Source organism: Argentina silus (assembly GCF_951799395.1).
Source record: "Argentina silus genome assembly, chromosome: 6".
NCBI classification, from domain to species: Eukaryota; Metazoa; Chordata; class Actinopteri; order Argentiniformes; family Argentinidae; genus Argentina; species Argentina silus.
Genome location: NC_139660.1, coordinates 396,256 through 412,518, shown reverse-complemented (window position 1 = coordinate 412,518; position 16,263 = coordinate 396,256). Strand labels below are relative to the sequence as shown.

The following is a 16,263-nucleotide window of genomic DNA, read 5'->3' as shown; positions in this document are numbered from 1 at the left end:
AATCCGTTTGGCTGGACGCCAACTAAAGGCTGTTATTAGTGTTGATGTTCAGAGCAGGCTGACCCGACCTGACCTCTCATTTTTGGAGCTAAACCTCAGAACAGAGGACATTCTTCAGCTGCCAGACCTCAGCCAATCAGAACACCACCACAGCCAACAGCCAACGAGAACAACTCTACAGCCAATCAAACAACACCACAGCCAATCAGAACAAGACTACAGCCAATGAGAAAGGCCAGGGTTTCAGCCAATGTATAAAAGGTTTCTGTACGGACTGAAACACTTTGCTTTTCCTTCTCTGCAGAAGCCGTCACTGGTCCTCAGTCTTAATCCCTTTAGACCTGAATCCTCTTTCTCTATTGTTTAACCCATACTACTCTGTTGAACTGGGACAGTAAAGTGTGTGTGTGTGTGTGTGTGTGTGTACGTGTGTACGTACGTGTACGCGCGCGCTCCCCCCTCCCCCCATGGCTCCACAGGAGAGTCAACAGAGCCAAAGTAGGGGGGGGGGTGAGGTTGGGGGGAGGTTAGTGAGGTGGGGGGGTTAGTGAGGAAGGGGGGGTTAGTGAGGTGGGAGAGGAGGGGTTAGTGAGGTGGGAGAGGAGGGGTTAGTGAGGAAGGGGGGGTTAGTGAGGAAGGGGGGGTTAGTGAGGTGGGAGAGGAGGGGTTAGTGAGGTGGGAGAGGAGGGGTTAGTGAGGTAGACTTAACCATGGAGTGATTTAACAGTAGATGAAAGGGAGAGAGAGAGAAAGAGAGAGAGAGAAGGAGGGAGGGGAATAGAGGGAGAGGGAGGGGAATAGAGGGAGAGGGAGGGGAATAGAGGGAGAGGGAGGGGAATAGAGGGAGAGAAAGAGAGAGGGGGGGAATAGAGAGAGAGAGAAGGAGGGAGGGGAATAGAGGGAGAGATAGAGAGGGAGGGGAATAGAGGGAGAGAGAGAAAAAGGCTTGTCCATTAATCATTGAGCCAGTGGACGGAGGAGGGGCTGATTTAACTGTAGCTTAACTAGCCCAGTCAGGGAGACGAAAACAACTCTGGACAGACCTCTGAACTGCTGAGAGAGAGAGAAACGGAGAGAGAGAGAGAAACGGAGAGAGAGAGCTCACATTAGAGGCTAAACCTGTTACTGGACAAAACCAGAGAGAGAGAAAGAGAGAGAGAGAGGGAGGCTCAGAGGCTGTGGGAGGACTTTCATGGTAGAAGTTGGAGAAACCAGCAGAAGAGAAGATGTTTGCGGTGCACCTGATCTCCTTCTACTTCTCCAAGCTGCAGGAGGACCAGATCCAGAAGGTGACACATGTCTGACCAAGCTGGAGTTATTACACGTTTTTCATTTTTACATGATGTTCATATTCTGCAATAACCCTGATTACACTGCTGTGATAGCAATGAATTATAGGGTTAGGGTTAGGGTCATCAACTTTCACATGTACACACGTTAAGAGAGTGACAGCATTGTTGTGTGTCTGTGTGAAGAACAATGATGCATTGGTCATTTATTGAAAGGAGTCATACTAAAGACTGATTGGCTGATTGTTTACTGATGATGTCACTCTTAGTCATTGATGGGGCTTCATTGAACTCTGTCACCTGAGGAATCATTAACTCACCTGAAGAGTCACTCATCTGCCCGGGGGGGGGGGGTCATGCTCACACCAGGGGCCATCGGCAGTCCTAATGCCAGAAGGCTTTTTTTTTAAACATTTTTTATTATTATTTATTAACAGGAGAGGGGGGGGGGTAGTGGGGGTGAAGAGGTCTGAGAAACTGAGAAACACTGGAGCAGAGGGGCCCAGTGACTGAGGGTATCACCACGGGAACCATCCCATAACTGATTAGTTCCCACTGTTCCCTGGCTCATGTTAAAGGTCTAATAATGGGTGTGTGTGTGCGTGTGAGTGAGTGCGTTGTGTGTGTGTGTGTGTGTTAAGTTAAGCTCCTTGTGACCATGTGGGAACTCTGTGTTCACAGCATGCTCTGGGCTCAGCTGTTTGTTTGGGTTAGTTTGAGGTTCGGTTTCAGGAAATCAGAGAAAAGGCTTTGAACACCACAACAAAGCTGCAGATACAAGACCAGAGGAAAACTCTGAATCTCTCTGAGGAAAAAAGTGTGGAATTGCTTTGATCCAGAAGTCGGGAAACGTTTATTCCTCATTTCCAATCACACTGAAGCCCGACTGGTTTCTTTTTTTTTTTTTTTTTTTTAGAGAGAGAGAGAGAGAGAGAGAGAGAGAGAGAGAGAGAGAGAGAGAGAGAGAGAGAGAGAGAGAGAGAGAGAGAGAGAGAGAGAGAGAGAGAGAGAGAGAGAGAGAGAGAGAGAGAGAGAGAGAGAGAGAGAGAGAGAGAGAGAGAGAGGAATGAATGACATGCAAGACACGTCGAGGGTTGGAATGGAACCAGGAACGCCCCCAGGGAGAACAGAGCTCTGGGCACAGGGCAGCCATCTTCAGCACCCCTGGAGCAGTTAGGGGTTAAGTGCCTTTCTCAAGGGCACAACGGCAGTGGTAGACAGCTTAGATATGATGCCAGCGACCCTCCAGTCACCAGCTCACCTCCGGCTCCCTCCTGGGGGTCGATCCAACCAGCGACCTGCCTCTAACAGGCTGGCCGGCCTCTCTAACCTCCAGGCTACCTGTCGCCCCCAACAAGGTGGAACCCTGGTTAGGTGAAGGGAAGGAGACAAGGAGACAAGGAAATGAGGCCACAGACGTGCAGTGTTCTTAGTAGGTTCTCTGGCTGACTGTCCTGCTCTCTGGCGCCCTCTGCAGGTCGACAGGTTCCTGTACGCCCTGCGTCTCTCTGATGACCAGCTGCGGGACATCTCCGACCGTTTCCGTGGCGACATGGAGAAGGGGCTGTCCCGTGAGAGCAACGCCACGGCAACCGTCAAGATGCTGCCGACGCACGTCCACGCCACGCCTGACGGCTCAGGTGGGGGGAGGGGGGCGAGGGGGGGAGGGGGGGAGGGGAGAGAAGGGTGAGTTCCTAGCAGTGAACCTGGGGGGCTCCAGGGTCTGGGTCTGGGTCAGGTCTGGGTCAGGTCTGGGTCTGGGTTTGGGTCAGGTCTGGCTCTGGGTCAGGTCTGGTTCTGGTCTGGGTCAGGTCTGGGTCTGGGTCAGGTCTGGGTCAGGTCTGGGTTTGGGTCAGGTCTGGGTCAGGTCTGGGTCTGGGTCAGGTCTGGTTCTGGTCTGGGTCTGGGTCTGGGTCAGGTCTGGTTCTGGTCTGGGTCTGGGTCTGGGTCAGGTCTGGGTCAGGTCTGGTTCTGGTCTGGTTCTGGTCTGGGTCTGGGTCAGGTCTGGGTTTGGGTCAGGTCTGGGGCACGTCTGGGTCTGGGTCAGGTCTGGGTCTGGGTCAGGTCTGGGTCAGGTCTGGGTCTGGGTCAGGTCCGGGTCAGGTCTATATCTGTGTGTGTGTGTCCCTGTAGAGAAGGGTGAGTTCCTGGCGTTGGACCTGGGGGGCTCCAGGTTCAAGGTGCTGCAGGTGAGGGTGAGTGAGGCAGGGAGGAGGAGGGTGCAGATGGACAGCCAGACCTACCCCATCCCTGGGGGGCTGCTCAGCGGACGAGGAACAGAGGTGAGGCTCTCAACCACACACACACACACACACACACGGACACACACACACACAATGTGGAACATATTTGATAATGGTACAGTATTATACATCATTATAACATTAGCTTGTAGTGAGTCTCTCTCTCTCTCTCTCTCCTCTCAGCTGTTTGACCATGTAGCAGAGTCTTTGAAGGACTTCATGCAGCAGAAACAGATCAACCAGAAGAGACAACCTCTAGGCCTGACCTTCTCCTTCCCCTGTGACCAGTCAGCTGTAGACCAGGTCTGTACCATATATATCCAACAGGAAGGTCTCTCTCCTGCCAGACCAGTCAGCTGTAGACCAGTAGACCAGGTCTCTCTCCTGCCAGACCATTCAGCTGTAGACCAGTAGACCAGGTCTCTCTCCTGCCAGACCAGTCAGCTGTAGACCAGTAGACCAGATCTCTCTCCTGCCAGACCAGTCAGCTGTAGACCAGGTCTGTACCATATATATCCAACAGGAAGGTCTCTCTCCTGCCAGACCAGTCAGCTGTAGACCAGTAGACCAGGTCTCTCTCCTGCCAGACCAGTCAGCTGTAGACCAGTAGACCAGGTCTCTCTCCTGCCAGACCAGTCAGCTGTAGACCAGTAGACCAGATCTCTCTCCTGCGAGACCAGTCAGCTGTAGACCAGTAGACCAGGTCTCTCTCCTGCCAGACCAGTCAGCTGTAGACCAGTAGACCAGGTCTCTCTCCTGCCAGACCAGTCAGCTGTAGACCAGTAGACCAGGTCTCTCTCCTGCCAGACCAGTCAGCTGTAGACCAGTAGACCAGGTCTCTCTCCTGCCAGACCAGTCTACACGGGAGGTGACAGCCCAGTGTTCCTGCTGTGGTTAACTAACTACTGACACCTTCATTGTTGAACGGGATATTAGCTTAACTCATTCAGCGCCGAGGGGGAATAAAGTCGCCCAAACTGTCAACATTCTAGAGAGACAAGGGTGACTTTATTCACCAAAAATACAGAAATGACGAAGCTTCGTGTTGTAGCCAATCAAAGTGTTGTTGCTAGGTAAACACCACATAGAACAGTTGGTCTGTAGGTGGTGAGGGTTCTGGAACTCTCTGGCAGTTGGTGAGTTAATGTCAGTGTTATCATGAGAGCATCATCAGAGAGACTGTGATTGATTAAGTACCGTAATCAATGAAACCATCTGTTTACAATGGCATGACGATGTCAGAGTGTGACGATGTCAGACTGTGACGATGTCAGACTGTGTCTGCTGCATTGATTGGCAAACAGGTTCATCATAGGCAGATTCCTGTCAGTCAGTTAGTCAGTCAGTCAGTCAGTCAGTCAGACAGACAGTCAGTCAGTCAGACAGTCAGTCAGTCAGTCAGTCAGTCAGTCAGTCAGTCAGTCAGTCAGTCAGTCAGTCAGTTGGGTTTAAATGTGTTCCGTTGTTTCAGTAGATTGTCATCAGGAACAGCATGCCTCATGTCTTTCCCTCTCTCGTCCTCCAGGGGGTGCTGCTGTCCTGGTCTAAGAACTACAAGGCCCGCGGTGTGGTGGGGACTGACGTGGTGGCGGGGCTGAGACAGGCTATCCACAGAGTTGGGGTACATGACTACATTACCCATCAGGCACCTCACTGACTATGGGAGGGGCTGAGGCTTTCAGGACATGTCCAGACCATAATTCTGTGTGTTGCTAGGGAGTGGACGTGGAGGTGCTGGCCCTGGTTAACGACACCGTGGGAACCATGATGACCTGTGGCTATGACGACCAGCACTGTGAAGTCGGGGTCATTGTAGGTCAGACTCTTCATCCTCATCCTCATCTTCTTCATCTTCATCTTCATCTTCATCTTCTTCATCTTCATCCTCATCTTCTTCATCTTCATCTTCATCTTCATCTTCATCTTCCTCATCCTGGTTTAGAACCACTCTTACAGACAGACACACAACTCTGCAGTGACAGGCTTCACTATACAGTGTAACAATGTGTGTGTGTGTGTGTGTGTTTGTGTGTGTGTCTCCCTGTGTGTGTGTGTGTGTGTGTGTGTGTGTGTGTGTGTGTGTGTCTGTGCGTATGTGTGTGTCTCCCTGTGTGTGTGTGTGTGTGTGTGTGTGTGTGTGTGTGTGTGTGTGTGTGTGTGTGTGTGTGTCTGTGCGTATGTGTGTGTCTCCCTGTGTGTGTGTGTGTGTGTGTGTGTGTGTCTGTGCGTATGTGTGTGTCTCCCTGTGTGTGCGTGCGTGTGTGTGTCCGTGTGTCCATGTGTGTGTTTGTGTGTGTATCCCTGTGTGTATGTGTGTGTATCCCTGTGTGTGCGTGTGTGTGTGTGTGTGTGTCTGTCCGTGCATGTGTGTGTGTGTGTGTGTGTATGTGTGTCTCCCTGTGTGTGTGTGTGTGTGTGTGTGTGTGTGTGTGTGTATATCCCTGTGTGTGTGTGTCCGTGTGTGTGTGTGTGTGTGTGTGTGTGTGTGTGTGTGTGTGTGTGTGTGTGTGTGTGTGTAGGTACAGGCACCAACGCGTGCTACATGGAGGAGCTGCGTCACATAGACCTGGTGGAGGGGGACGAGGGGAGGATGTGTGTGAACACAGAGTGGGGCGCCTTCGGAGACGACGGCCTGCTGGAGGACATCAGGACCGAGTTCGACAGGGAGATCGATGCTGCCTCCACCAACCCTGGGAGACAGCTGTGAGCCACACACACACACACACACACACACACACACACACACACACACACACACACACACACACACACACACACACACACACACACACACACACACACACACACACACACACACACACACACACACACACACGTCCTTGTTCACAAACCCCCTGGAGAAAACAAAATCATTTTATTCTATTATGTTACATTCTATTGTTATTAAGAACCTACACCAGGCTTTGGAACTCTAGTGTTTTTCTGTGTGTGTGTGTGTGTGTGTCCAGGTTTGAGAAGATGGTGAGTGGGATGTACATGGGGGAGCTGGTGAGGCTGATCCTGGTGAAGATGGCGAAGGAGGGTCAGCTGTTCGAGGGCCGGGTGTCAGACGCCCTGCGGACCAAAGGCAAGCTGCAGACTCAACACATCTCCAGGATGGAACAGTAAGAGCTGCTCTGATACGCCCAGCACATCTAATAACACATGTAATAACACATGTAATAACACATTTAATAACACATCTAATAACACTAGTAACTATCTGTCACGTTTCCATCGGACATGAATATGAATTAACTCATTCAGCGTTACAAAGACCAATCAGAGACCAATCAGAGACCAATCAGAGACCAATCAGAGACCAATCAGAATTCAGTTTGACACCCCAGAGATTTGACATCCATTGAGTCCCGTCAGGGGGAGGTCACCTGAAGACAGGGCGTTCCCCTTCAAAGCATCAGAACCACAGATGTGTTCCTTCCCCAGGTATAAGGATGGCCTGAAGCACACCAGAGAGGTTCTGGTAGAACTGGGCCTGTCTCCCTCTGCAGACGACTGCCTGGCCGTGCAACATGTCTGCACCCTGGTCTCCTTCAGGTCCGCTAACCTGGTCTCCGCCGTGCTGGCGGCCATCTTGACCCGCGTCCGCCACAACAGGAAGCTGAAGAGTCTGAGGATCACCGTGGGCATGGATGGGACCGTCTACAGGACACACCCCCAGTATGTATAGAACACACACACACACACACACACACACACACACACACAATCTGTTAATCTCCAACATCTCACCCTCCCTCCCCCCTCCCTCCCTCCCTCCCCCCCTCCCTCCCTCCCTTCCTCCCCCCCCCCTCCCCCCCTCCCTCCCTCCCTCCCCCCCTGCCTCCCCCCCTCCCTCCCTTCCTCCCTCCCTCCCTCCTGCAGGTATTCTAAGAGGCTTCATAAGGTAGTACGGAGGCTGGTACCAGAGTGTCACGTCCGGTTCCTCCTATCAGAGAGCGGCAGCGGGAAGGGTGCTGCCATGGTAACAGCGGTTGCCCAGCGACTGTCGGCCCAGCGACGGCAGATTGACGACACGCTGGCGACCTTCAGACTGACCTCAGAGCAGCTCCGATTGGTCAGGGACAGGATGAGGGTGGAGCTAGAGAGAGGGCTAAGGAAGGAGACCCATAGCTCCGCCTCCGTGAAGATGCTGCCGTCATACGTCTACCGGACCCCCGACGGGACAGGTGGGTGTGGCTACAGGTGTGGGTGTGGCTACAGGTGAGACCCTCTCTGGTGTGGGTGTGGCTACAGGTGTGGGTGTGGCTACAGTTAAAGTGATGAGTATTAGAAGATAAGATGTTGCTGATGAGTCCTGAATCCATCCCAGTGTTTGTAGTTCTATCCCAGTGTTTGTAGTTCTATCCCAGTGTTTGTAGTTCTATCCCAGTGTTTGTAGTTCCATCCCAGTGTTTGTAGTTCTTCCTGTGTTGGTGTTCCAGAGACAGGGCGGTACCTGGCCCTGGACCTGGGAGGGACTAACTTCCGTGTTCTGGTGGTGAAGATCCGCAGCGGGATCCGGCGCTCTGTACGCATGTACAACAAGATCTACGCCATCCCTCTGGAGATCATGCAGGGGACGGGGGAGGAGGTTAGTCCTGGTCTAACCCTAACCTAGCCCTAACCCTAACCCTAACCTAGCCCTAACCTAGCCCTAACCCTAACCCTAACCTAACCCTAACCCTAGCCCTAACCCTGACCCTGACCCTAACCCTAACCCTAACCTAGCCCTAACCCTAACCCTAGCCCTAACCCTAACCCTGACCCTAGCCCTAACCCTAACATCACTTTAACCCTGAAACCTACATTTCACTGGCATGAAATACTGATAATAATAATGTAAAACATGTTGTTGTTGTTGATGTTGTTGTTGTTGTTGTTGATGTTGTTGATGTTGTTGTTGTTGTTGTTGTTGTTGTTGTTGTTGTTTATGTAACATGGTCTTCCTGTGTTGTGGTCCAGCTGTTTGACCACATCGTTCAGTGTATCTCAGACTTCCTGGACTACATGGGGATGAAGAACACTCGTCTTCCTCTGGGCTTCACCTTCTCCTTCCCCTGCAGACAGACCGGCATCGACAAGGTGACACAGTCTCAGGCAGGGCTACCTATCACAGGAGAGAGCTTCCCAACCACCTCCGCTACAGAGAGACAGACAAGCTAAAACAACATAGCTTCAGTTTATCACACAGTCTAGTCCTGGTCCAGTTCAACACAGTCTAGTCCTGGTCCAGTTCAACACAGTCTAGTCCTGGTCCAGTTCAACACAGTCTAGTCCTGGTCCAGTTCAACACAGTCTAGTCCTGGTCCAGTTCAACACAGTCTAGTCCTGGTCCAGTTCAACACAGTCTAGTCCTGGTCCAGTTCAACACAGTCCTGGTCCTGGTCCAGTTGAATGTGTGTCCATGCAGCCAGACCAGAACAGTGACAGCTCTCACCCCAAACTTTGTCCTGACAGAAGCTGACCATTCCTTCCCCTTCCTGTCCCAGTGAATGACTTCCTGGTCTGTAACTTCCTGTTTCCTCCCCCAGGGCATGCTGGTCAGCTGGACGAAGGGCTTCAAAGCCACCGACTGTGAAGGACATGATGTTGTTGACATGCTGAGAGAGGCCATCAAAAGACGCAACGTGAGTTGTTACCCTGGAAACCCCCTGTCTGATTGTATCCATGACAACCACGTAACACAGCAGGGGACTGTAGGGTATGGGCAGGGATGGTTATGTACACTACGTAGTGGAGTATGGATATGTGGCCTATCATCAAGGTGTCTTCAGGTGAGAAGATGATGTCATCACTTTGTTTCCTGCAGGAGTTTGACCTGGACATCGTTGCCGTGGTGAACGACACCGTGGGAACCATGATGACGTGTGCTTATGAAGACCCCCAGTGTGAGATCGGCCTCATCGCTGGTACGCCCCCTACAGAGTACACTCACTAGTACGCCCCCTACAGAGTACACTCACTAGTACGCCCCCTACAGAGTACACTCACTAGTACGCCCCCTACAGAGTACACTCACTAGTACGCCCCCTACAGAGTACACTCACTAGTACGCCCCCTACAGAGTACACTCACTAGTACGCCCCCTACAGAGTACACTCAGATTGTCAACATTCTAGAGTGCTAAGGGTGACCTTATTCACCAAAAATGCATTCATTTTGTAGCCAATCAAAGTGTTGTTGCTAGGTAAACACCACATAGGTGCTCTAGGTGGTGAGGGTTCTGGAACTCTTTGGCCGTTAGTGGGTTAAATCTATGTGGGGAAGAGATGAAGGGTGAAGTAGGATGCAGCAGGAGTGTGTGTCAGTGTAGGGAGGATGGAGCTAATGTGATGGTGCAATGCTGCCCCCTAGGGACGGGGAGCAACGTGTGTTACATGGAGGAGCTGAGGAACCTGGAGACGGTGGAGGGGGACGAGGGGAGGATGTGTGTGAACACAGAGTGGGGCGGCTTCGGGGAGAACGGCTGTCTGGAGGACATCAGGACGCGCTTTGACAGGGAGGTGGATGAGGGCTCACTCAACAACGGCAAGCAAAGGCAAGGACCCTACACCTAGCCCCTAGCCCCTAACCCCTACACCTAGCCCCTAGCCCCTATACCTAGCCCCTAGCCCCTAGCCCCTATACCTAGCCCCTAGCCCCTAGCCCCTATACCTAGCCCCTAACCCCTACACCTAGCCCCTAACCCCTACACCTAGCCCCTATACCTAGCCCCTAACCCCTATACCTAGCCCCTAGCCCCTAATCCCTCTACCTAACCCCTAGCCCCTAACCCCTATACCTAGCCCCTAGCCCCTATACCTAGCCCCTAACCCCTAACCCCTATACCTAGCCCCTAGCCCCTAACCCCTAACCCCTATACCTAGCCCCTATACCTAGCCCCTAACCCCTATACCTAGCCCCTAACCCCTAACCCCTATACCTAGCCCCTAGCCCCTAACCCCTAACCCCTATACCTAGCCCCTAACCCCTATACCTAGCCCCTAACCCCTATACCTAGCCCCTAGCCCCTAACCCCTAACCCCTATACCTAGCCCCTAGCCCCTAACCCCTATACCTAGCCCCTAACCCCTATACCTAGCCCCTAGCCCCTAACCCCTATACCTAGCCCCTAGCCCCTATACCTAGCCCCTATACCTAGCCCCTAACCCCTATACCTAGCCCCTAACCCCTACACCTAGCCCCTAACCCCTATACCTAGCCCCTACACCTAGCCCCTAACCCCTATACCTAGCCCCTAGCCCCTACACCTAGCCCCTAACCCCTATACCTAGCCCCTAGCCCCTACACCTAGCCCCTAACCCCTATACCTAGCCCCTAGCCCCTAACCCCTACACCTAGCCCCTAACCCCTACACCTAGCCCCTAACCCCTAGCCCCTAGCCCCTAACCCCTATACCTAGCCCCTAGCCCCTAACCCCTATACCTAGCCCCTAGCCCCTAACCCCTATACCTAGCCCCTAACCCCTAATCCCTCTACCTAACCCCTATACCTAGCCCCTAGCCCCTATACCTAGCCCCTAACCCCTATACCTAGCCCCTAACCCCTATACCTAGCCCCTAACCCCTAACCCCTATACCTAGCCCCTAACCCCTAACCCCTATACCTAGCCCCTAACCCCTAACCCCTATACCTAACCCCTATACCTAGCCCCTAACCCCTAACCCCTATACCTAGCCCCTAACCCCTATACCTAGCCCCTACACCCTAGCCCCGAGTCCCTAGCCCCTATACCTAGCCCCTAACCCCTATACCTAGCCCCTACACCCTAGCCCCTACACCCTAGCCCCGAGTCCCTAGCCCCAACACCCTACACCTAGGCCCTAGTCCCTAGCCTGAGCCCCTAGCCCCTAGCCCTTAGACACTTAGATGACTTAGATGACATTTTAACCTGGCCCCTTTTCCATGGTAACGACCCCGTATTCAGGAGCATAAAGAGGTCAGCACCATTAAGCATTACTGTATCCTGTAGGTTCTGTCCTACCAAGTAACGGTCTATGGTCCAATGATGTCATCAGATAGACACTACAGACACACAGACAGACAGACACACAGAGAGACGGATAGATAGATAGATAGATAGATAGATAGATAGATAGATAGATAGATAAATAGATAGATAGATAGATAGATAGATAGATAGATAGATAGATAGATAGATAGATAGATAAATAGATAGATAGATAGATAGATAGATAGATAGATAGATAGATAAATAGATAGATAGATAGATAGATAGATAGATAGATAGATAGATAGGTAGATAGATAGATAGATAGATAGCAGCTACCAATGCTTAGGTTGTGGGTTTGATTCCCGCTGGGACCATATATACTGAAATAGATGCACTCACTGCAATGTTAATCACTTTGGATAAAAGCGTCAGCTAAATGACATGTATTATATAGATAGATAATATTCTAATAGCCTACTATAACATGTGTGCAGCTTTGAGAAGATGTGCAGTGGTATGTACCTGGGGGAGATCGTCAGACAGATCCTGATCGACCTGACCAGGAGAGGGTTCCTGTTCCGAGGTCAGATCTCTGAGACTCTGAAGACCAGAGGAATCTTCGAGACCAAGTTCCTGTCCCAGATAGAGAGGTACAGTAACATAGACACCACACCAGACACAGACTCAGCCAGTACAGACACAGAGTCAGCCAGTACAGACACAGAGTCAGCCAGTACAGACACAGACACAGCCAGTACAGACACAGTCAGCCAGTACAGACACAGAGTCAGCCAGTACAGACACAGCCAGTACAGACACAGAGTCAGCCAGTACAGACACAGAGTCAGCCAGTACAGACACAGACACAGCCAGTACAGACACAGAGTCAGCCAGTACAGACACAGACTCAGCCAGTACAGACACAGACTCAGCCAGCACAGACTCAGACTCAGACTCAGCCAGTACAGACACAGACTCAGACTCAGCCAGTACAGACACAGACTCAGACTCAGCCAGTACAGACACAGACTCAGACTCAGCCAGTACAGACACATCGTCAACACAAATCAATGTAGCCTATTCATAGGAATGGCAAAATGTCTTGATATCTTGTATTATTTAGTCAACTCTAACCCTAACCCTAACCCTAACTCTAACTCTAACCCTAACCCTAACTCTAACCCTAACTCTAACCCTAACCCTAACTCTAACCCTAACCCGAACTCTAACCCTAACTCTAACCCTAACTCTAACCCTAACCCTGACCCCAACCCTAACCCTAACTATAACCCTCATCCTAACCCTAACTCTAACCCTAACTCTAACCCTAACCCTAACCCTAACTCTAACCCTAACTATAACCCTCATCCTAACCCTAACTCTAACCCTAACCCTCATCCTAACCCTAACTCTAACCCTAACCCTAACTCTAACCCTAACTCTAACCCTAACCCTAACTCTAACCCTAACCCTAACCCTAACTCTAACCCTAACCCTAACCCTAACTCTAACCCTAACTCTAACTCTAACCCTAACCCTAACTCTAACCCTAACTCTAACCCTAACTCTAACCCTAACTCTAACCCTAACCCTAACCCTAACTCTAACCCTAACTATAACCCTCATCCTAACCCTAACTCTAACCCTAACCCTCATCCTAACCCTAACTCTAACCCTAACCCTAACTCTAACCCTAACTCTAACCCTAACCCTAACTCTAACCCTAACCCTAACCCTAACCCTAACCCTCATCCTAACCCTAACTCTAACCCTAACCCTAACTCTAACCCTAACCCTAACTCTAACCCTAACCCTAACCCTAACTCTAACCCTAACCCTAACCCTAACTCTAACCCTAACTCTAACTCTAACCCTAACTCTAACCCTAACTCTAACCCTAACTCTAAGTCATTCAGTGCCGAGGGTGAATAAAGTCGCCCAAACTGTCAACATTCTAAAGTGCCACGGGTGACTTTATTCACCAAAACTGCAGAAATGATGATGCTTCATTTTGGAGCCAATCAAAGTATTGTTATTAGGTAAATACCACATAGAACACTAGGCTCTCTAGGTGTTCTGGAACTCTCTGGCAGTTGGTGGGTTAATGCAGGTCAATAACACTGTTCTATTTACAGTTGTTTAACAGTTTAAAACTTGAGGATCTCGTCACTTTGGGAGAGTTTAAACACTTGCTCGCCACAAACGTCACAGATGTGTGTAACTGTCATTAGGACAGCTGTTTTTAGTTCTGACATTTGTGTTTCTGTGTGTAACTGTTGTATTGTGTGTGTGTCCATGGTTTGTTCAATGTTGTGTGTGTGGAAGTCTCTCTTGAGAAGGAGATTTTATCTCAATGAGACAAACCTGCATAAATAAAGGTTTAATAAAAAATAAAAATAAATATAAGAGTGTCCTTGCCTGTCAGACGTCTAGGCCGTAGGTGTCTGAGTGTGTGATGTCTTTCTGTGTCTCCCCCTAGTGACCGTCTGGCGCTCCTGCAGGTGAGGGCCATCCTGCAGCACCTGGGTCTGGACAGCACGTGTGATGACAGCATCATAGTGAAGGAGGTGTGTGGGACTGTGTCCCGCCGTGCTGCTCAGCTCTGCGGAGCCGGAATGGCCGCCGTCGTCGACAAGATCAGAGAGAACCGCGGACTGGACCATCTGGACATCACCGTGGGGGTGGACGGGACTCTCTACAAGCTGCATCCTCAGTGAGTAGGAACCGGGGGTTAGCATTAGCATCCTCAGTGAGTAGGAACTGGGGGTTAGCATTAGCATCCTCAGTGAGTAGGAACTGGGGGTTAGCATTAGCATCCTCAGTGAGTAGGAACTGGGGGTTAGCATTAGCATCCTCAGTGTGTAGGAACCGGGGGTTAGCATTAGCATCCTCAGTGAGTAGGAACTGGGGGTTAGCATTAGCATCCTCAGTGAGTAGGAACTGGGGGTTAGCATTAGCATCCTCAGTGAGTAGGAACTGGGGGTTAGCATTAGCATCCTCAGTGAGTAGGAACTGGGGGTTAGCTCTGCTCTGTGTAGAGAAGGTTGGAGAGGTGTGAGCCATATGGATACAGTTCAGGGGAGGGTTAGGGTTAGGGTTAGGGCTGGTGGAGGTAGACATCTGAGAACAGACTCATTATAATGCATGGAACCAAATAAGAATGTGTTTGATACCATTCCTCATTCCATTCCATCGATGACAGTGAGCCTGTCCTCCGATTTCTACCTCCACCAGCCTCACCTGATACAGTTCCACCTGACCTATCAGAGAGCAAGGTGGGCCTCCAGCCTGATTGGGTATCAATCCAATCCTCGATGTTGGACCTCTGAGGTTTTATCAGTTTATAATGAAGAGTTTTAAAGTACAGCCATTCTAAACACTAACCTCTCCTCCACCTCCTCCTCCACCTCCTCCTCCACCTCCTCCTCCACCACCTCCTCCTCCATCTCCTCCACCTCCTCCTCCTCCACCTCCTCCTCCTCCTCCTCCTCCTCCTCCTCCACCTCCTCCTCCAGTTTCTCCAGGGTCCTGAAGGAGACAGTGAAGTGTTTGGCTCCTCAGTGTGATGTGGAGTTCGTCCTATCAGAGGACGGCAGCGGGAAAGGAGCCGCCCTCATTACAGCTGTGGCTCGGCAGGCTTACGGAGAGACAGAACTTTACTGAACAGAACCGCACACAACACTACACAACACTACACTACACACAACACTACACTACACTACACTACACAACACTACACTACACAACACTACACAACACTACACAACACTACACACAACACTACACACAACACTACACAACACTACACACAACACACAACACTACACAACACTACACAACACTACACACAACACTACACACAACACTACACAACACTACACACAACAATACACACAACACTACACAACACACAACATTACACTACACTACACAACACTACACACAACACTACACAACACTACACTACACAACACTACACAACACAACACTACACGACACTACACAACACTACACAACACTACACAACACACAACACTACACTACACAACACTACACAACACACAACACTACACTACACAACACTACACACAACACTACACAACACAACACTACACAACACTACACAACACACAACACTACACTACACAACACTACACAACACTACACAACACTACACAACACACAACACTACACTACACAACACTACACAACACTACACAACACTACACACAACACTACACAACACTACACTACACAACACTACACAACACTACACTACACTACACAACACAACACACAACACTACACTACACAACACTACACACAACACTACACAACACTACACTACACACAACACTACACAACACTACACAACACTACACACAACACAACACAACACTACACACAACACTACACTACACAACACTACACTACACAACACTACACTACACAACACTACACTACACAACACTACACAACACTACACACAACACTACACTACACAACACAACACAACACTACACACAACACTACACTACACAACACTACACTACACAACACTACACTACACAACACTACACAACACTACACACAACACTACACTACACAACACTACACAACACTACACAACACTACACTACACAACACTACACTACACAACACTACACAACACAACACTACACTACACAACACTACACTACACAACACTACACAACACTACACACAACACTACACTACACAACACTACACAACACTACACTACACAACACTACAC

At 50.4% G+C, this 16,263-nt stretch overlaps 1 protein-coding gene across 1 annotated transcript; it reads left to right on the top strand.

The window, feature by feature from the left end:
* The first annotated feature begins 1,137 nt into the window (after positions 1-1,137).
* hkdc1 (hexokinase domain containing 1) lies at positions 1,138-15,160 on the top strand. The gene is made up of 18 exons (XM_083671474.1): positions 1,138-1,289; positions 2,767-2,929; positions 3,423-3,571; positions 3,716-3,835; positions 5,058-5,153; positions 5,249-5,348; positions 6,052-6,235; positions 6,502-6,657; positions 6,980-7,213; positions 7,418-7,722; positions 7,978-8,126; positions 8,498-8,617; positions 9,067-9,162; positions 9,345-9,444; positions 9,890-10,073; positions 11,984-12,139; positions 13,969-14,202; positions 15,005-15,160. Exons 1-18 carry the CDS (start codon positions 1,227-1,229, stop codon positions 15,150-15,152), a joined length of 2,757 nt encoding a protein of 918 aa, XP_083527600.1. The 5' UTR covers positions 1,138-1,226; the 3' UTR covers positions 15,153-15,160.
* Positions 15,161-16,263: the final 1,103 nt, after the last annotated feature.

Bases quoted from the DNA above. Each gene is read 5' to 3' on its own strand.
- hkdc1 (XM_083671474.1), top strand. From the start codon at position 1,227: ATGTTTGCGGTGCACCTGATCTCCTTCTACTTCTCCAAGCTGCAGGAG. The intron at 9,163-9,344 runs GTGAGTTGTTAC...TGTTTCCTGCAG, and splicing joins AGGCCATCAAAAGACGCAAC to GAGTTTGACCTGGACATCGT. The intron at 10,074-11,983 runs GCAAGGACCCTA...ACATGTGTGCAG, and splicing joins CTCAACAACGGCAAGCAAAG to CTTTGAGAAGATGTGCAGTG.